The sequence below is a fragment of the Salvelinus alpinus genome, chromosome 4 (genome assembly GCF_045679555.1).
Source record: "Salvelinus alpinus chromosome 4, SLU_Salpinus.1, whole genome shotgun sequence".
Classification (NCBI taxonomy): Eukaryota; Metazoa; Chordata; class Actinopteri; order Salmoniformes; family Salmonidae; genus Salvelinus; species Salvelinus alpinus.
The window spans coordinates 3923652-3946151 of NC_092089.1; the positions used below are offsets into that span (position 1 = coordinate 3923652).

Below are 22500 nucleotides of genomic sequence, written 5' to 3' on the forward strand. Positions count from 1 at the left end.
GTTCCAGGGCCTCCCTATAATTTTGCTTGAGATTTGTGACTATACATGCACTTCATACGCCTTCCACTAGATGTCAATAGGCTGTGAGAGGTGAAATGGGGTGTCAATCTCTTTCTATGGTCAAAAGAGACAGCTTGGAATGACATGACCCCAGAATTCGTTTGTTCAGGAAGCGCATAAAGGTCACCAGTAATGGCTTCTGAAAAGCAATCGTTATAGACGTCTTATATCTCCGGCTTTGATTTTATTTGATAAATGTGAAGATATCATCGTAAAGTATGTTTTTTCAATATAGTTTTATTAGATTATTGACATTTTTTCGGGACGTTAGACGTGTTGCGTTCTTTGCGTTTGGTGAAGATGGACAGCTTAGCGCCACTTGGCTAGTTTTGCTTGCTAATTCGCGAGGGAAAAAGGCCATTCTAAAACCAGACAACGATTGTTCCCGACAAAGGACCCCTTGTACAACATTCTGATGGAAGATCATCAAAAGTAGGACCCATTTTATGATGCTATTTCATATATCTGTCGAACATGTGTACTATTAGGTAGCGCCCAGATTTTGGGCACGCTCTCGCTATAACGTAAGCTGGATGTCGTAATGAAGTTATTTTTAGAATTCTAACACGGCGATTGCATTAAGAACTAGTGTATCTATCATTTCCTATACAACATGTATTTTTTAGTCATGTTTATGAATAGTTATTTGGTCAGAATAGGTGAGTTTTAGAAAAATATCCGCACATTCTGGGAAAAAGATGCTACGTTAGCACAATGTATAACCACTGATTTCAGCTCTAAATATGCACATTTTCGAACAAAACATAAGTGTATGTATAACCTGATGTTATAGGACTGTCATCTGATGAAGCTTATCAAGGTTAGTCAAAAATTATATATCTTTTTCTGGTTTGTTACGATCGCTAACTGTTGCTGCTGGTAAATGGCTTGTGTTTCTGGCTATTGTGGTAAGCTAATATAATGCTATATTGTGTTTTCGCTGTAAAACACTTAAAAAATCTGAAATATTGGCTGGATTCACAAGATGTTTGTCTTTCATTTGCTGTACACCATGCATTTTTCAGAAATGTTTTATGATGAGTATTTAGGTATTCCACGTTGGTCTCTATAATTACTCTGGCTGCTTCGGTCCTATTGTTGACGGTAGCTGTGATGGTAGCTGCAATGTAAAACTGATTTATAGCTCAAATATGCACATTTTTCGAACAAAACATAGATTTATTGTGTAACATGTTATAGGACTGTCATCTGATGAAGTTGTTTCTTGGTTAGTTTGGTTGATACTGGGTTAGTTATGTTGGTTTTGTGCATGCTACCTGTGCTGTGAAAAATGTCTGTCCTTTTTTGTATTTGGTGGTGAGCTAACATAAATATATGTGGTGTTTTCACTGTAAAACGTTTTAAAAATCGGACATGTTGACTGGATTCACAAGATGTGTATCTTTCATTTGCTGTATTGGACTTGTTAATGTGTGAAAGTTAAATATTTCAAAAAAATATTTTTTGAATTTCGCGCTCTGCCTTTTCAGTGGAATGTGGGAGGAGTTCCGCTAGCGGAACGCCGGGCCTGTAAAGGTTAACAGGGTGTGATTGGTCAGGAGGCAGGACTGTTTAACAGGGTGGGATTGGTCAGGAGGCAGGACTTTTAACAGGTTGTGATTGGTCAGGAGGCAGGACTGTTTAATAGGGTGTGATTGGTCAGGAGGCAGGACTTTTAACAGGGTGTGATTGGTCAGGAGGTAGGACTGTTTAACAGGGTGTGATTGGTCAGGAGGCAGGACTGTTTAACAGGATGTGATTGGTCAGGAGGCAGGACTGTTTAACAGGGTGGGATTGGTCAGGAGACAGGACTGTGTAACAGGGTGTGATTGGTCAGGAGGCAGGACTGTTTAACTTCTTGCCGCACGGATCCCTTTAGCGGGATCATTTTCGTAAACAACCGCTGAATTGCAGAGCGCCAAATTCAAAAATAATACTAAAAATATTTATAATCATGAAATCACAAGTGAAATATACCAAAACACAGCTTAGCTTGTTGTTAATCCACCTATCGTGTCAGATCTTGAAAATATGCTTTACAGCGAAAGCAATCCAAGCGTTTGTGAGTTTATCAATCACTAGACAAAACAGTAAGAACAGCTAGCCTCAAATTAGCTTGGTCACGAAAGTCAGAAAAGCAATAAAATGAATCGCTTACCTTTGATAATCTTCCGATGTTTGCACTCACGAGACTCCCAGTTACACAATAAATGTTATTTTTGTTCGATAAAGATTAGTTTTATAACCAAAAACCGCCATTTGGTTTGCGCGTTATGTTCAGAAAACCACAGGCTCGTTCCGGTCCTGAAAGGCAGACGAAAATTCCAAAAAGTATCCGTAATGTTCGTAGAAACATGTCAAACGTTTTTTATAATCAATCCTCAGGTTGTTTTTAACATACATAATCGATAATATTTCAACCGGACGGTAACCTATTCAATACTACAGAGAAAGAAAATGTCGAGCTACATCTCTCGCGCGCAGGAACTAATCAAAGTACACCTGACGCGTTTTGAAAAATCTCACTCATTTTTCAAAATAAAAGCTTGAAACTATGTCTAAAGCCTGGTCACAGCCTGAGGAAGCCATTGGAAAAGGAATCTGGTTGATACCCCTTTAAATGGAGGAGGGGCAGGCAACGGAACAGGGATTTTTCCAAATAAAAGGCACTTCCGGGTTGGATTTCCTCAGGTTTTCACCTGCAAAATCAGTTCTGTTATACTCACAGACAATATTTTGAAAGTTTTGGAAACTTTAGAGTGTTTTCTATCCTAATCTGTCAATTATACGCATATTCTAGCATCTGGACCTGAGAAATAGTCTGTTTACCTTGGGAACGTTATTTGTTAACTTCTTTGGGCTGCAAGCCCGAAGCCGGGCGCAATATGACAACAGCCACTTCAAGTGCAGGGCGCGAAATTCAAAATATAGTTTTTTGAAATATTTAACTTTCACACATTAACAAGTCCAATACAGCATATGAAAGATAAACATCTTGTGAATCCAGCCAACATGTCCGATTTTTAAAATGTTTTACAGCGAAAACACCACGTATATTTATGTTAGCTCACCACCAAATACAAAAAAGGACAGACATTTTTCACAGCACAGGTAGCATGCACAAAACCAACCTAACTAACCAAGAACCAACCAAACTAACCAAGAAACAACTTCATCAGATGACAGTCTTATAACATGTTATTCAATAAATCTATGTTTTGTTCGAAAAATGTGCATATTTGAGCTATAAATCAGTTTTATATTGCAGCTACCATCACAGCTACCGTCAGAAATAGCACCGAAGCAGCCAGAGTAATTACAGACACCACCGTCAAATACCTAAATACTCATCATAAAACATTTCTGAAAAATACATGGTGTACAGCAAATGAAAGACAGGCATCTTGTGATTCCAGCCAATATTTCCGATTTCTTAAGTGTTTTACAGCGAAAACACAATATAGCATTATATTAGCTTACCACAATGGCCAGAAACACAAGCCATTTACCAGCAGCAAAAGTTAGCGATCGTAACAAACCAGAAAAAGATATATAATTTTTGACTAACCTTGATAAGCTTCATCAGATGACAATCAGGTTATACATACACTTATGTTTTGTTCGAAAATGTGCATATTTAGAGCTGAAATCAGTGGTTATACATTGTGCTAACGTAGCATCTTTTTCCCACAACGTCCGGATATTTTTCTGACACTCACATATTCTGACCAAATAACTATTCATAAACATTACTAAAAAATACATGTTGTATAGGAAATGATAGATACACTAGTTCTTAATGCAATCGCCGTGTTAGAATTCTAAAAATAACTTCATTACGACATGCAGTTTACGTTATGGCGAGAGCGTGCCCAAAATCTGGGCGCAAACTACTAGTTCACATGTTCGACAGATATATGAAATAGCATCATAAAATGGGTCCTACTTTTGATGATCTTCCATCAGAATGTTGTACAAGGGGTCCTTTGTCCAGAACAATCGTTGTTTGGATTTAGAATGTCCTCTTCTCCAGTCAATTAGCACGGAAAGCTAGCAAAGTGGCGCGAAGCTCTCCTTCCTGAACATACGCAGACAAAGCAACACGCCTAACGTCCCGAAAAAAATTCAATAATCTAATAAAACTATATTGAAAAAACATACTTTACGATGATATTGTCACATGTATCAAATAAAATCAAAGCCGGAGATATTAGTCGTCTATAACGACAGCTTTACAGAAGGCAATACCAGGTCACTTCTCGCGCGCTCCAGAAAACAGGAAATTGGGGTCACGTCATGCCAAGAGCTTTTATTCGACCTCAGATGATGTTATACACTCCATTTCTTCTCTCACTGCCTGTTGACATCTAGTGGAAGGCGTATGAAGTGCATGTATACTAATAAATATCAAGCACATTTATAGGCAGGCCCTAGAACAGAGCATCGATTTCAGATTTTCCACTTCCTGTCAGGTAGTTTGCTGCAAAATGAGTTCTGTTTCACTCACATATATAATTCAAACGGTTTTAGAAACTAGAGAGTGTTTTCTATCCAATAGTAATAATAATATGCATATTGTACGAGCAAGAATTGAGTACGAGGCCGTTTGAAATGGGCACCTTTTATCCAGGCTACTCAATACTGCCCCTGCAGCCCAAAGAGGTTAACTAGCTGAAAGAAGTTAACAGGGTATGATTGGTCAGGAGGATAGAGAGTGAAGAGTGTGTCTCTGGTTACAAACATGACACTTCACTTGACTCTGACTTGACAACAGAATCCTGCAGTGACAGCCCTGCCCAGAGTCAGCTTGGGGATGTTTCTCTATACACACACACACCGAGAGATACACATACTGATTGATTGATTGATTGATTGGTTAACTGAATGATCGGTTGGCTGATTGGATGATTGGTTGGTTAGTCGGCTGGTTCATTTAATGATTGGTTGTTTGATTGATAGATTTACACACTGATTAATTGATTAGTTGATTGCTCCTAACGTCCCACCTCTCCTCTGCTGTGTCTCTCCAGTCTGCGTAGGGAGGGCTACACGGTGCAGGTGAATGTGAACGACTACCTGGACATCTACTGTCCCCACTACAATGACAGCCAGCGCGTGGTGGGCACCGGGGAGCAGTACATCCTCTACATGGTCAGCTACCGTGGTTACAGGACCTGTGACCCCCAGCTGGGCTTCAAGAGGTGGGAGTGTAACCGCCCCCACGCACCAATCAAATTCTCAGAGAAGTTCCAGCGCTACAGCGCCTTCTCCCTGGGCTACGAGTTCCACGTGGGCCAGGAGTATTACTACATCTGTGAGTATACTACTATACTACTCTCATACTACTACCACTACCATGTGGGCCAGGAGTATTACTACATCTGTGAGTATACTACTATACTACTCTCATACTACTACCACTACCACGTGGGCCAGGAGTATTACTACATCTGTGAGTATACTACTATACTACTCTCATACTACTACCACTACCATGTGGGCCAGGAATATTACTACATCTGTGAGTATACTACTATACTATACTACTCTCATACTACTACCACTACCATGTGGGCCAGGAGTATTACTACATCTGTGAGTATACTACTATACTACTCTCATACTACTACCACTACCATGTGGGCCAGGAGTATTACTACATCTGTGAGTATACTACTATACTACTCTCATACTACTACCACTACCATGTGGGCCAGGAATATTACTACATCTGTGAGTATACTACTATACTATACTACTATCATACAACTACCACTACCACGTGGGTCGGGAGTATGACTACATCTGTGAGTATACTACTAAACTTTACTACTATCGTACTACTACCACGTGGGCCAGGAGTATTATTACAACTACGAGTATACTACTATATTATACTACTATCATACTACTACCATGTGGGGCAGGAGTATTATAATAGCTACGAGTACACTACTATTCTATACTGCTATCATTCTTCTACCACTACTATGTGGGCCAGGAGTAACACTACATATGTGAGTATACTACTCTACTATATTACTATCATACTGCCACCACGTGGGCCATGGGTATTATTACATCTGTGAGTATACTACTATACTATACTACTATCATACTACTACCACTACCATGTGGGCCAGGAGTATTACTACATCTGTGAGTATACTACTATACTATACTACTATCATACTACTGCCACTGCCACATGGGCCAGGAGTATTACTACAGCTGTGAGTATACTACTATACTAGACTACTATCATACTACTACCACGTGGGCCAGGAGTATGACTACATCTGTGAGTATACTACTATTCTTTACTACTAGCATACTACTACCATGTGGGCCAGGAGTATTATTACAACTACGAGTATACTACTATATTATACTATTATCATACTACTACCATGTGGGCCAGAAGTATTATTACAACTACGAGTATACTACTATATTATACTACTATCATACTACTACCATGTGGGCCAGGAGTATTACTCCATCTGTGAGTATACTACTATGGGTTATTTTTCACTTCCTAAGGCTTCCACTAGATGTCAACTGTCTTTAGAACGTGGTTTCAGGCTGCTCATGTGAAGGGGGGCCGAATGGGAGATGTTTTACTAAGGGATCTACCTACAGCCTCGTTCTCAGTCATGCGCTTTCACTTGAGAGGTTGCTCTCGTTCCAGGGCAATTCTACAGACAATGGAATTCTCCGGTTGGAACAGTATTGAACTTTTATGATAAAAACATCCTAAAGATTGATTCTATACTTAGTTTGACAAGTTTCTTCGACCTGTAATATAACCTTTTGAACGTTTCGTCCGAATCGACCAGATCGCGCATTTGGATTGTTTACCAAACGCCCTATCAAAAGAAGCTATTGGACATAAATGATGGACATTATCAAACAAAACAAGCATTTATTGTGGAACTGCGATTCCTGGGAGTGCATTCTGATGAAGATCATCAAAGGTAAGTGAATATTTATATATGAATAATATGAATAATGTTGACTACCCAACATGGCGTATATTTCTCTGGCTGGTTTGGTCTCTGAGTGCCGTTCTCAGATTATGCTTTTTCCGTAAAGGTTTTTTGAAATCTGACACAGCGGTTGCATTAACTTTTACTTGGTCACAATCCCGGATCCGGGAGCACCCTCATCAGTAAAAAAGCTGACTAGCATAGCCTAGCATAGCGCCACAAGTAAATACTAGCATCTAAATATCATGAAATCACAAGTCCAAGACACCAGATGAAAGATACACATCTTGTGAATCCAGCCATCATTTCTGATTTTTAAAATGTTTTACAGGGAAGACACAATATGTATTTCTATTAGCTAACCACGATAGCAAAAGACACAACTTTTTTTTCCCACCATTTTTTTACTGCATAGGTAGCTATCACAAATTTGACCAAATAAAGATATAAATAGTCACTAACCAAGAAACAACTTCATCAGATGACAGTCTGATAACATATTTATTGTATAGCATATGTTTTGTTCGAAAAATGTGCATATTTCAGGTATAAATCATAGTTTTACATTGCAGCCACCATCACAACTCTCACCAAAGCAACTAGAATAACTACAGAGAGCAACGTGAATTACCTAAATACTCATCATAAAACATTTATGAAAAATACACAGTGTACAGCAAATGAAAGACAAAGATCTTGTGAATCCAGACAATATTTCAGATTTATTAAGTGTTTTACAGCGAAAATACAATATAGCATTATATTAGCTTACTACAATAGCCAACCACACAACAGCATTGATTCAAGCCAACAGTAGCGATAACGAATAAACCAGCAAAAGATATTAAATTTTTCACTAACCTTCTCAAACTTCTTCAGATGACAGTCCTATAACATCAAATTACACAATACATATATGGTTTGTTCGAAAATGTGCATATTTAGCGGCACAAATCGTGGTTATACAAAATGAATAGTAGCCAAAATGCAAAAAAAATGTCGGGAGAAATCTTGGGAGAGGCACCTAATCTAATCAATAACTAATCATAAACTTGACAAAAAAATACAGGTTGGACAGCAAATGAAAGATACATTAGTTCTTAATGCAACCGCTGTGTTAGATTTTTAAAATTAACGTTACTACGACATACAGCGTGCGTTAAAGCGAGACCGCACGGAAATTAATGGCGGAATAATAGTTTAATATTTTTCAACAGAACAACGAATTAACCTCTAACGAGCCTCTACCCCGGGTCCGGGATCACCCCCCACCCCCCCACACACTGATTAGCATAGCTAGCATAGCTTCACAAGTAGATAGTAGCATCTAAATATCATTAAATCACAAGTCCAAGACACCAGATGAAAGATACAGATCTTGTGAATAAAGCCACCATTTCAGATTTTTAAAATGTTTTACAGGGAAGACAAAATATGTAAATCTATTAGCTAAACACGTTAGCAAAATACACAATTTCTTTGTCCACTATTTTTTCTCTCCACCAGTAGCTATCACCAATTCGGCTAAACTAAGATATTGATAGCCAATAACCTATAAAAAACCTCATCAGATGACAGTCTGATAACATATTTATGGTATAGGATAGGTTTTGTTAGAAAAAAGTGCATATTTCAGGTAGAAATCACAGTTTACAATTGCACCGACCATCACAAGACGACTAGAATTACTATAGAGAGCAACGTGTATGACCAATTTACTCTTAATAAAACATTTCATAAGAATAGACAAAGCATAGCAATGGAAAGACCCAGATCTTGTGATTCCAGACAATATTTCAGATTTTCTAAGCGTTTTACAGCGAAAACACAATAAATCGATAAGTTAGCATACCACATGTGAAAACGTTACCAGAGCATCGATTCAAGCCAAAGAGAGCTATAACGTAATCATCGCCAAAATATATTAATTTTTTCACTAACCTTCTCAGAATTCTTCCGATGACACTCCTGTAACATCATTTTACAACATACATATACAGTTTGTTCGAAAATGTGCATATTTAGCCATACAAAACCGTGGTTACACAATGAAAATACTAGGAAATCAAGCCTCAAAATGTCGGACGTCATCTTTCAGAGTGATCTAGTTTAAAACTTCTTGCAACTATAGGGGGTGCTGTTCCGCATTAGCATATTTGTGTCTCCAAATTAAACTGCCTCGTGCTAAATTCTTGATCGTACAATATGCATATTATTGTTATTATTGGATAGAAAACACCTTCTAGTTTCTATAGAAGTTGGAATTTTGTCTCTGAGTGGTACAGAACAATTTCTACAGCACTTTTCATGACAGGGTTCAGATTTCAGAAATTTTTACCTCTGATCTGGAGTCTGTTTATAAGGCGACAGTGAATGCTATGAAGAAACCGACACTGCCTACGTCTTCCTCTGGGTGTCTGTACGTCATCACGTTTTCAATGAAATCGATGGGACGTTCACAGCCATTATAAAAGACCAAAATGTACAGAGACCCCCCTTTCTCAACGTGCGCCTGAAGCGTGAAGGACATCGGACCTGCCTCGTTCCAAATCGTTTTCTAACCAGCAATATTTCTCCGGTCATGTTTTCAGTCGTTATAGTTGTTAAAAACATCATAATGTAGTTAATTTGAACCGTTTTATAGCAATTTATATCCGTTTAGTGCGATTTTGAGGAATTTCTTTGTCGTGCCCTTTTTAGCTTTGGAAACGTTTCGGGGTGTCGGTCGTTGGTGGTGGACATTTCGAAGGACAGAGGACATCTATCGACCAAAAGACGTTTATAACATAGAAAGGATACATTGCCCAAGAATATGATGGAAGAACAGCTCAAAGTAAGCAATATTTAATATGATAAACCGTGTTTCTGTCGAAATATTTTAAACGCATATTTCGCCATTTTGTTTGGTATAGCTTCACCTGGCGAACCCTGTATTGAAAAGTAAGGATAATTTTAAAAATGTAAATCAGCGGTTGCATTAAGAACTAATTTGTCTTTCGATTCCTGTCTACCCTGTATTTTTTAGTCAAGTATATGATTAGCTTTCAATTAAACTAGATCACTCTGATAGATGACGTCAGACATATTGAGGCTTGATTTCCTAGTATTTTTATTGTGTAACCACGGTTTTGTATGGCTAAATATGCACCTTTTCGAACAAACTGTATATGTATGTTGTAAAATGATGTTACAGGAGTGTCATCGGAAGAATTCTGAGAAGGTTAGTGAAAAAATTAATATCTTTTGGCGGTGATTACGTTATAGCGCTCTTTGGCTGGAATCGATGCTCTGGTAACGTTTGCACATGTAGTATGCTAACTTATCGATTTATTGTGTTTTCGCTGAAAAACGCTTAGAAAATCTGAAATATGGTCTGAAATCACAAGAACTGGGTCTTTCCATTGCTATGCTTTGTCTATTTTTATGAAATGTTTTATGATGAGTAAATTGGTCATACACGTTGCTCTATCTAGTAATTCTAGTGGATTTGTGATGGTCGGTGCAATTGTAAACTGTGATTTCTACCTGAAATATGCACTTTTTTCTAACAAAAACTATCCTATACCATGAATATGTTATCAGACTGTCATCTGATGTTTTTTTTTATAGGTTATTGGCTATCAATATCTTAGTTGAGCCGAATTGGTGATAGCACCTGAAGGAGTAAGAAACTGATGGAGTTAGAATAGTGGTGTATTTTGCTAACGTGTTTAGCTAATAGATTTACATATTTTGTCTTCCCTGTAAAACATTTTAAAAATCTGAAATGGTGGCTTTATTCACAAGATCTGTATCTTTCATCTGGTGTCTTGGACTTGTGATTTAATGATATTTAGATGCTACTATCTACTTGTGAAGCTATGCTAGCTATGCTAATCAGTGTGTGGGGGGTGGGGGGTGCTCCCGGATCCGGGGTTAGTAGCCGTGAAAGGTTAATTGAAAGCTAATCATATACTTGACTAAAAAATACAGGGTTGACAGGAATCGAAAGACAAATTAGTTCTTAATGCAATCGCTGATTTACATTTCTAAAATTATCCTTACTTTCTTATACAGCGTTCGCCAAGAGAAGCTATAACAAACAAAATGGCGTAATATGCGTTTAAAATATTTCGACAGAACAACGATTTATCATATTAAATATTCCTTACTATGAGGTGATTTTCCATCAGATTCTTGGGCAATGTATCCTTTCTTGGGTCTAATCTTCTTTTGGTCGATAGATGTCCTCTGTCCTTCGAAATATCCACTAACGATCGAACGGGACCCCGAAACGTGCCCAAAGTTTCAGAGTGCACGACAAAGAAATTCCTCAAAATCGCACTAAACGGATATAAATTGCTATAAAACGGTTCAAATTAACTACATTATGATGTTTTTAACAACTATAACGACTAAAAACATGACCGGATAAATATCACTGTGTAAACAACCATTTGGAAGGAGGCAGGTCTGATGTCCATTTTGCGCAAGACGCATGCAGGAAGAGAGCGGTACTTCCACGTTTTCGTGTTTTATAGTGGCTCTGATTGCGCAATCGACTCCATTCAAAACGTGATGACGTACTGACACCCAGAGGAAGACGTAGGCAGTGTCGGTTTCTCCATAGCATCTACTGGCACCTTAAAACCGATCCCAGATCAGGGGTAAACATTTCTGAAATCTGACTCCCTGTCAGGAAAAGTGCTGTAGAAGTAGTTCTGTACCACTCAGAGACAAAATTCCAACGGCTATAGAAACTAGAAAGTGTTTTCTATCCAATAATAACAATAATATGCATATTGTACGATCAAGAATTGAGCACGAGGCAGTTTAATTTGGAGACCAAAAAATGCTAATGCGGAACAGCACCCCCTATAGTTGCAAGAAGTTAACATCATAAATAGTTCTTACTATTTGATGAGCTTCCATCAGAATCTTGTGCAAGTTGTCCTTTGTCCAGAAAAATCGTTGCTCGGTTGTAGATTGTCGTCTTCAACTTTGGAATTAGCAGCAAACATTAGCCATGTGGCGAAGACGTGTCCAACTCACCATAACGCAGCACATACAAAATACCGAAAATCGCAATATACTGATATAAACTGATATAACTCGGTTTAAAATAACTACATTATGATGTTTTTAACACCTATATCGAATAAAATCAGAGCCGGATATATCTAACGCCTATAACGAGAGCTTTTCAGAATGCAATCCTGAGGTCTGTCTTGCGTCATGACGAACGTTGAAAAGACTGCACACCCGGTTCCAAGAGCTTTTGTACGGCCTCAGATCTACCTAGACACCCCATTCCAATTCTCACTGCTTACTGGCATCTAGGGGAAGGCGTATGCAGTGCATGTCGACCCATAGATTACATGCAAATTAATAAACTGACCCTGGAACAGAGTGCCCGATTTCAGATTTCTCACTTCCTGACAGGAAGTTTGCTGCAAAATGAGTTCTGTTTTACTCACAGATATAATTCAAACGGTTTTAGAAACTAGAGAGTGTTTTCTATCCAATAGTAATAATAATATGCATATTGTACGAGCAAGAATTGAGTACGAGGCAGTTTAATTTGGGAACTAATTTTTACAAAGTGAAAACAGCGCCCCCTATTGAGAAAAGGTTTAAGGAGAAGTGTATCTAAAGTTTCATGTATAATAGCTGTATTTTCATCAACATTTATTATGAGTATTTCTGTGAATTCATGTGGCTCTCTGCAATATCACTGCATGTTTTGGAACTACTGAATCTAACACGCCAATGTAAAATAAGATTTTTGGATATAAATATGAAATACCAAACAAAACATACATGTATTGTGTAACATGAAGTCCTATGAGTGTCATCTGATGAAGATCATCAAAGGTTAGTGATTAATTTTGTCTCTATTTGTGCTTTTTGTGACTCCTCACTTTGGCGGGAAAACTGGTTGGGTTTATCTGTGACTTAGTGGTGACCTAACATAATCGTTTGTGGAGCTTTCGCTGTAAAGCCTTTTTGAAATCAGACACTGTGGCTGGATTAACGAGAATTTGTTTCTTTAAAATGGTACCTAATACTTGTATGTTTGAGAAATTTGATTTATGAGATTTCTGTTGTTTTGTATTTTGAGCCCTGCGATTTTATTGGCTGTTGGCGAGGGGTTCCGCTAGCGGCATGTAGGCATGCATGGAATACATGGAGGCATGTATTCATCATCCCACTGGCCAGGGCTCGGAATCGGTCCGTATCTCACCATCTGTTGCGTCATCGACCTCTCCAGAGTCCTGGAAATGAGACCTCGCATACACAGAATCAAACAACAGCCACATAATACCCATACCGTCATACAGGTGAAGGTTGCCCATAACACAGGGATTATGACATTTTTCCATTTCCCAAACATACTGTCAAACCAATTTGTTAGAGAATTATCCACCCCAGAGTTCTCTGCTAATTCGTGAGCTAATGTGGTTAAACCAGCCAGGGCCTTGGTCACTGATCCGTCTGGAGCTGTGATATTAAAAAATGAACGTACAGCAATGAACCCCAATCATTCTACATACCCCGCCCTTTTCTGCCAATAACATATCGAGAGCCAGTCTATTTTACCAGGTCATGAGGGAGGTGGCGGATAATTGGTCAGAGAACCCCTTTACTGCATCCCCGGTTTCATTCATGAATCTCTGTTAATTATAATAGATGTAATTAATCCAATACACATTTTTATGTATTGTCAACTACCAAAAGAACGTAGTGGTAAAGTCTTCACCTATTTGATTCATAGCTTTGTATTAATCTGTAACTTCCCTGAGGATGCCAATAGCATCCATCTAGACAAAGCTACTCCCATCCTGGTCAAAACTCCTCCTGTGCCTACTTTAGCCTCCTATAACTGGCCTCTGATGACTAACTCGAACTGGTTTGACCAATAACACCGGGGCGCAAGTTCCTAACCACCCTTTTTGGTAGTTTCTGTCGTATGTGTCCTTTGCTGGTACGAGCCCACCCTACATCAGTTATAGGTGCTGTGAGGTAAAGAATTGTCTCCTGTCCTTCCAAACCTAAGTCAGTCACATTACCGATTACCTTTCAGCCATTAAAATCATCTAAGTTCTCGGTGCCATTCTTGTATCTTTAACACTGGCACTCATCAGAAGTTAAAGTGAACAGAGGTGGGTTGGCCGAGTACTTCAATCTGGCCAACCCAATCCCTGTACAGTTATTTGCTTTCCTAGGGAATTGTTTAATGTTTACCTTAAATCCTACATCTTGATCTTCTTTGACTCCTTATTCTGTAAGTCACTCATCAGTGTATTATATAGTTTATCTTTTACTTCTTATCAATGACAATGGCGTCATATAATTAGTACCGGAAGGTGGTGGATCTGGATGTATCAGAATATTATAATTATAATTCATGCCTTACCTTTGACGAGCTTCTGTTGTTGGCACTCCAATATGTCCCATAAACATCACAAATGGTCCTTTTGTTCGATTAATTCCGTCGATATATATCCAAAATTTCCATTTATTTGGCGCGTTTGATCCAGGAAAACACCGCTTCTAAATTGCTCAAACGTGACTACAAAATATCTCAAAGGTTACCTGTAAACTTTGGCCAAAAATGTCAAACTACTTTTGTAATACAACTTTAGGTATTTTTTAACGTTAATAATCGATAAAATTGAAGACGGGATGACCTGTGTTCAGTACAGGATTAAAACCAACTATAGCCAGCTTTCTGGTCACGCGCTTCTATCTAACAGGACACTTAATGTGACTCTCGTTCAAGATGGCCGTACTTCTTCATTACACAAAGGAATAACCTCAACCAATTTCTCAAGACTGTTGACATCCAGTGGAAGCGGTAGGTTTCCCAATGAAACCTCATTGAAAAGAGAGTGACCTCAAAAACAAAAATCTGAATGGTTTGTCCTCGGGGTTTCGCCTGCTAAATAAGTTCTGTTATACTCACAGACATGATTCAAACAGTTTTAGAAACTTCAGAGTGTTTTCTATCCAAATCTAACAATATGCATATCTTATCTTCTGGGGATGAGTAGCTGGCAGTTGAATTTGGGTATGCTTTTCATCCAAACGTGAAAATGCTGCCCCCTATCCTAGAGAAGTTAACACAATAGGTAAACACGGTATCCAATTTTTCCCTGTACTCATGTGCGTTTTCCTAAGCCTGCTTTCTGTCTACCCTGGTGATTATTCTGTGCACAAATAACACATCTGGAACACATAAAGTAATTTGTGATCCCGTATGCTACAAAGTGCTTTCTTATTATTTCCACCATCCCCCCCAGTTGATACATGGCTCTGCCCATGTATCAATATTGCTGCATATCTAAACAATGACTTAGGTAGTATGGGCAACTTATCCTTGTACCAAATCTCTTCTGAATCCCTCTATTTCTGTCTTAGGATGTGCGACTCCTTCTAATGCCCTTGCTACATCTCTCTGTGTCCATGCCCTATAGACTTCTATCGTGTCTGGTTATGCTCCGTCCCCAGCTCTGGGATTGGGTAAGGTTATGAGTGGGAATTGGGGTGTCTTCTCATCGTCATCTAACTATTCTGTGTCACTTCTATCTTTTCTCAATCCTGGCTTATTATGAGATTCTAACCTCCGTAACTCTCCAGGTCTCCTGCTCCTCCCTCCCAGTCTCTCCCTCTCATTCCTTCTGCTCTCTCTATCTTGCTCACTTCCTGCCCCTCCTCCTCCTTCTAATACTCCCAAACCATCAAGGTCCCCTTAGGGCCCAGCATAGGGCAGGGGAGCCCTTCTCTGTCTGCCTTTTCTACTATCTGTCTGTCGCTCTTTCTTATAACAGTCCGTATCAAATATGGGTTGTTTCCAAATATTGACTAAATGTCTCACTGTCTCCCTGTCTGCACTCATGGATTTTTTGAAAAATCAACATGTCTATGGTAGTAATCTCTAAGATTATTACCTAGTTGATAAAGTTTATCTCGATACTCTCAATGATCCTGAATCACCACAGATGTCATATATCCCTGTCTTGTTGGCTTAGAATATGTCCTAAATACTTAACATAAGTCTACCATTATTAAACTTATTCTTGCTAACTTTATAACCGTGTTCAGCAAGAAAATATAATAATACTGTTATATACATTTCACAGCCTTGTTGTGTTAAATTTCTTACACTGCATACAACAACAGCTGATTACCTAAGGGAAAATAAAACTTTGCTAGATTACTAAACATTAGCTAAGCCAAAATAGTGGGAGTTTCAAAATAACCTTATGACAGTTTTTTATAAACCCACCTTTGCCCCATTTTTAACCCATAATTCTCCATGAGAGTATTGTATAAAAAAATACTACTACTGGTCAAAAGATAAAACAAAGTTTCAAATAACATCATCAGATCAAAATCACTACTCTGAAACCCTCCACAAAGAAACATTATTGTACCCTTATAGCCATAGGAAGAGAGACTTAAGGAAGCCTACCCTTAGTCAAAGGTTATGCCCTTTCTTTCTTCTCATTGGTTCAAATTACAAATATGTCAAAGAACTATAAACTCCATCATAATTATCAATTACACGAATTACCTTAAAATCAGTATTACAAATGACCTTAAATTCATTATCCAATTGGCCCTCCCATGAGGCTGATCAGACCACAAAGGAGAGCCATGATAGAGGTCAAAAGTCATACCACCCTTTCAAAAAGTGTTTCTTACTATATTAGACAAATTAAAGAAAAAACGCCAAACATTTTCTACATGTTGTATCCCAGGTTCCCAGAACATTCCCTTCTCTAAAGAATGCACATGTTTAATTAAAACTCAGAACATAAAACTTCTAATGTTCCATGTGTGTGTGTACGCCTTTAAGATATCGTGACTCTAGGAAACATTCCAAAGAGAGACAATGAAACACTCCTTTTCCCAGAAAAAAATACAACCACTTGGTCAGCATTTCATGGTACTACACCGATTCAGAAACCCAAACAATGACCACAAACAAAACCTAATAATATTGTTAATTCCATTGTACTCCCTCCAATCATTAGTTTTGTTGAACAGAAAACCCAAACCTTATGGCAGCAGATCCACAAGGTCCGCCATGAGAGGTGACTGAATAGTTCCTTTAACTTCTCTACCTGGCTAACATCCGGTGAAATAGCATAGCGCAAAGATTCTAAATACACCATTCGTAGTATTAAACGTTCTTGTAAATACATGTATCTAACATCATTTAAAAGCTTATCTTCTTCTTAATCCAACCGCTGTGTCAGATTTCAAAAATTTCGGCGAAAGCATACCTTACGATAATCTGACGACAGCGCGCCGCACACACAAGTATAACTAGCATTTTCCAACCAAGCAGTAGTGTCACAAAAGTCAGAAATAGCAATAAAAGAATAAATTACCTTTGAAGATCTTCTTCTTTTGGCAATACAAACGGTCCAATCTTCACAATAAATGGTTGTTTTGTTCGATTAAATCCATTTTTATAGCATAACACGACACATTTTGTAAACGGCTTGTGTCATGAGTTCCGACTCCTTCAACTTTCGACGAAACATTCGATGTAATTACTCACACTAAATGTACGTTTATCTAGTCATGGTTGGTTTCATTGCAATCCTCTGTTTGTTAGTAACACAACCATACCTGATGGTTATTTTTACGGGACGTATTGACCGAAAGGAACTGATTTGAACACACCAAACAATGACCTCATTGCGTGCCAATGATATGACCAGTGCTTCTTTGATTGACTGTATTTTGGCCCAATGACCACTAATCGTCTTGAAATCTAGCTTGGTAGATAGCCAATGAGCTGAGGTAAACGGCAATATCTAATGGTTATATTCGGGAAGACCAGCTCTTGAACGAAAGTCGAGCGTTACACAGCCATTCGCCATTGAAATTTCTACCCGAAGGAGCCACTTTGTTTGCGCGTAGCACTATTGAGTCGAGATCATTTTCTGTTATTTTATTGAAAGAATTATGGCGAGTAAATCTGGAAAATCAAAGGCAAAGTCCAGCTATACAGATCTACATGCTATTATTGACGAAATTGATAGAGAAAGTGACACAGATTTACAAGACTCCCAATTTGAAGAAATGTTTTTGTATGGAGAAGACGCAATTCTCGATTGGTAAGTAACTCTCATGCCGTTGTTTGAAAATAATACCAAAATGATTGAGTTTCCCTACTCTATATATAATCGGTGTGTCTGTATATCTGAGATATTTTTTACATGTATTTTATCTAAACATGGAATAGAACCACAGATCACCAAAATGATTTAGTTTCCCTACTCTATATATAATCTGTGTGTCTGTGTCTTTATTTCACAGTCCCTCCGATTCTGATTGGGAGCCCCCACTGCCAAGGTGCCCATCCCCCACAGGAGCTCGTTCATCTAGCCGGACCCCTGCTGTCTCCGGCTCCACACCTACCCCCGCCCTGCCAGGTGTGAAGTCTGTGACAAAGAAGCGGAGATGGGGAAGAGATACACCTGCAATCAGAGAGGAGGAGGGTCGTTGGCACTCTGTGCTGGAGGAGGATGTGGCGCCTCCACCTCCATTATTCAGACCAAAAAGGCCATCAGGACCCCAGCTGGACATGATCTCCAAGTACAGCCCCATGCAACTTTTTCAGCTGTTTTTCACCTCATCTGTTGTTGATTCCCTGGTGTTGAACACTAATAAGTATGGTGCTAAGAAGCAGGCAGGCAAGAAAGAGGGATGGAAGCCCATTTCCCTGTCAGATCTTTTTTGTTACCTGTCCATGGTCATTTACATGGGTCTTGTGAAGCTGAAAACCCTGAAAGACTACTGGAAAACTGCTCCCCTCTATCAACTGCCTTTCCCCTCCACTGTCATGTCATGCAAAAGGTTTCTGACAATCTCACGGGCGCTTCATATCAGTGACCCAGAAGTTGATGAGAACAACGAGAAGGAGAGAGGCACAGCAAGGTTTGATAAGCTTTGCAAAATAAAACCTCTCTACCCCAGCATCGTTGAGGCCTGCAAGACATATTTTCAGCCTGCCCAGAACCTGTCCATCGATGAGAGGATGGTAGCCTCAGAGGCCAGAATTGGCCTAAAACAATACATGCGTATCAAACCAACTAAGTGGGATTACAAGCTGTTTGTTTTGGCTGATTCTGTGTGTGCATACACGTGCAATTTTTTTGTCTATGAGGGGAAGAGCAGTTTTGCGACCGGTAAGGGACTCAGTTATGATTCCGTTATGTAGTTATTAGATTTTCAGCTGCTAGGGAAGGGCTACAAACTTTTTGTGGACAACTTCTACACAAGCCCTACCCTGTTTGCAGACCTGAGGAAGCTGGAGGTGTGGGCTTGTGGCACCATTCGGACCAACAGAGTGGGCTTTCCGAAGACAAAGGTGAACGACAAGCCTAAGCGTGCTGAGCGGGGGACCATGAAGTGGAAGTGGAGTGGATGTGAAGTGGATGGATACTAGAGAGGTGGTCATGTGCTCCACTATCCACAAGTCCTTCAGTGGACATCACGTCATCAGGCGTGTGAAGGGCGCTACTGGGGCATGGACCACCAAAAATGTCCCCATTCCTGCAGCTATCAAGGACTACAACAAGAGCATGGGATGTGTGGACCTGTCAGATGCACTGATTGGCTACTACAATGTGCTCCACAAGACAATGAAATGGTACAAGACATTTTTCTATCATTTCATTGACATTGCAGTGGTGAATTCCTCCATCCTCCAGAAGGAAATGGCTAAGAGCTGTGGACAGCCCCACATCCAACAGCTAGCCTTCCGAGAGCTGCTCATCCAGGAGCTTGCTTGCTACAGCAAGTCTACTGCAGCACCTTCTGTCCCCTCTACCTCTGTCCCGTCTACCTCTGCCGCCTCTACCTCTGCCCCTTCTGCTCCAACCAGTGCTGTTCACCTGCCCAGATTCATCTCAGCAGGCATGAATGTGCCTCAGGGCAAAAAGGGCACAGTGGGGAGGCGTCGATGTGTGCTTTGTCACGGGAAATGCCCCATCACCTGCACCACCTGTTCAGTAACCCTCTACTTTACAGCAGAAAGAGACTGCTATTGGGCATGGCATCAGCAGAACAATATTATATAGAGGACTGAGGGTATGCACAATATTGTATATTATACATTGAATGTGTGTAAATAGTTACCCTTGTTATTTAATTTTTTTTCACATTTTCATATTTTTTTTGTATTTTGTCTTTGTTGGGGTGTGTGTTAGAATAGCATTTTACTATTTTGTATATAGTCATTTACTTCAAAATGTATCACTGTACCAATTTGGCCACTTGGGTACATTTGGGCAACTTGTGTGGGACACCTGGGTGACTACATGCTCAATGTCATGTAGCTCACTCGTTCCTTAAGATATCTTTTTGAAACTTTTTTCAAATACTGTTGCCCTCTTATGTTCTGCATCAAAATTATCCCCAGCATCATATCTGAATGTTTGGCTGTTCTTGTTCAGTTGAAAGATGATGCAACAACAATAAAAACAGAAAACGTATGTTTATTTCCTTGTATTTTCTTCTACCAGATCTATGGTGTTATATTCTCCTACATTCAATTCACATTTCCACAAATTTTTGGCGAAAGCACTACAAACGATTATGTTAGGTCACCACAAACCACAATAAGCACAGCCATTTTTCCCAGCCAAAGATAGCTTTCACAAAAAGCAGAAATAGAGATAAAATGAATCACTAACCTTTGATTATCTTCATCAGATGACACTCATAGGACTTAATGTTACACAATACATGCATGTTTTGTTTGATAAAGTTTATATAAAAAATCTGAGTTTACATTCACTAGTTCCAAAAACATCAAGTGATTTTGCATAGCCACATCGTTTCAACAGAAATACTCATCATAAATGTAGATGATAATACAAGTTATACACATGGAATTATAGATATACCTCTCCTTAATGCAACCCCTGTGTCAGATTTCAAAAAAACTTTATGGAAAAATAAACCATGCAATAATCTGAGACGGAGCTCAGAACAATAGCCAAATTAGCCGCCATGTTGGACAGAAAATACAGAAAATACAGAAACAGAAACCAGAAAATACATGATAAATGTTTCCTTACCTTTGATGAACTTCATCAGAATGCAGTCCTAAGAATCCCAGGTCCACAATAAATGCTTGATTTGTTCGATAATGTCCGTTATTTATGTCCAATTAGCTACTTTGGAATTGTTTACCAAACGCGCTAACCAAAGTCACAAAGCGCATCCACTATAACGTGACGAAATGTCCAAAAGTTCCGTAACAGTCAGTAGAAACATGTCAAACGATGTACTGAATCAATCTTTAGAATGTTGTTAACATACATCTTGAATAACGTTCCAACCGGAGAATTACATTGACTTCAGTTGACCGATGGAATGGAGCTCCCTCTCACGTGAACGCGCCAGTTCAATGCGTGGTCACCTCATGGCAGTGATTACTCATTCCTGTCTCCTTCGGCCCCCCTTCACATTAGAGTCATCAGACAAAGTTCTATTGACTGTTGACATCTAGTGGAAGCCGTAGGAAGTGAAAACTCATCCATATCTTGCTGTAATTTCAATGAGAGCTTGGTTGAAAATCTGCCACCCCCAGAAAAAATCCAAACAGAAAGTGGAACTTCTCAGGTTTCTGCCTGCCATATGAGTTTTGTTATACTCACAGACATAATTCAAACAGTTTTAGAAACTTCAGAGTGTTTTCTATCCAATACTACTAATAATATGCATATATTAGCAACTATGACATAGGAGCAGGCCGTTTACTCTGGGCACCTCTGTGCACCTTTCATCCAAGCTACTCAATACTGCCCCTTCAGCCATAAGAAGTTAAATAATTCCACTCTGAAACCATAAAATTGTATGAAATTTATTAGAATTATAAAACTATAATCTGATGATGTGTGTAGTTTTAGTCAGAATAAGAACAAGGACCTTTAGTTCATTTTTAGTATGTAAGCAGGGTGCAAGTGTGAAACAAATGAGCTATCGACAGACAAGCTGTAGTACTGTGTTCCTTACAGGACATTCTGTCTCCACCCGTGGAGGGGAGAAACTGTTAGACTTGCAGAAAATTATGAAACATGTTGCAGATTAAACAATGTATCTGTGTAGTGGAAAAACACTGACTGTCTGAGCAAGGCGTAGCTTAAGATTTGAACTTGTTTGAGTGTGTTATAAAGACTTTGTTTGCATTCTTGACTTTAGAACGTTCTCGTGAATAAAAGTTTTGACTATTGTAAGCTGGGAAATCTGTCTGTTTCATTTAAACCAGAACCTTACAAACTCTGGGTTGCAGACTGAGTAGATTAATTGAAGTTTATGAACATTGATAACAAAATTCTCAAAACAATTTGGTCCTTTGAGCCGGATTCCAATACCTGTCCCTGTCGTCCGAAGGTAACACGCCGAAAACCGTGCATGGGCTGGTCGTTGACCCGTAAATTAA

At 39.1% G+C, this 22500-nt stretch overlaps 1 protein-coding gene across 1 annotated transcript in view; it reads left to right on the plus strand.

Moving 5' to 3' along the window:
• The window catches only part of LOC139572778 (ephrin-A3-like), a 250422-nt gene that overhangs the window by 174158 nt on the left and 53764 nt on the right, over positions 1–22500 (plus strand). The window contains exon 2 of the mRNA XM_071395546.1: positions 5091–5374. Within this exon, the coding sequence (XP_071251647.1) occupies positions 5091–5374 (284 nt within the window). The remainder of the gene's footprint in view (positions 1–5090; positions 5375–22500) is intronic.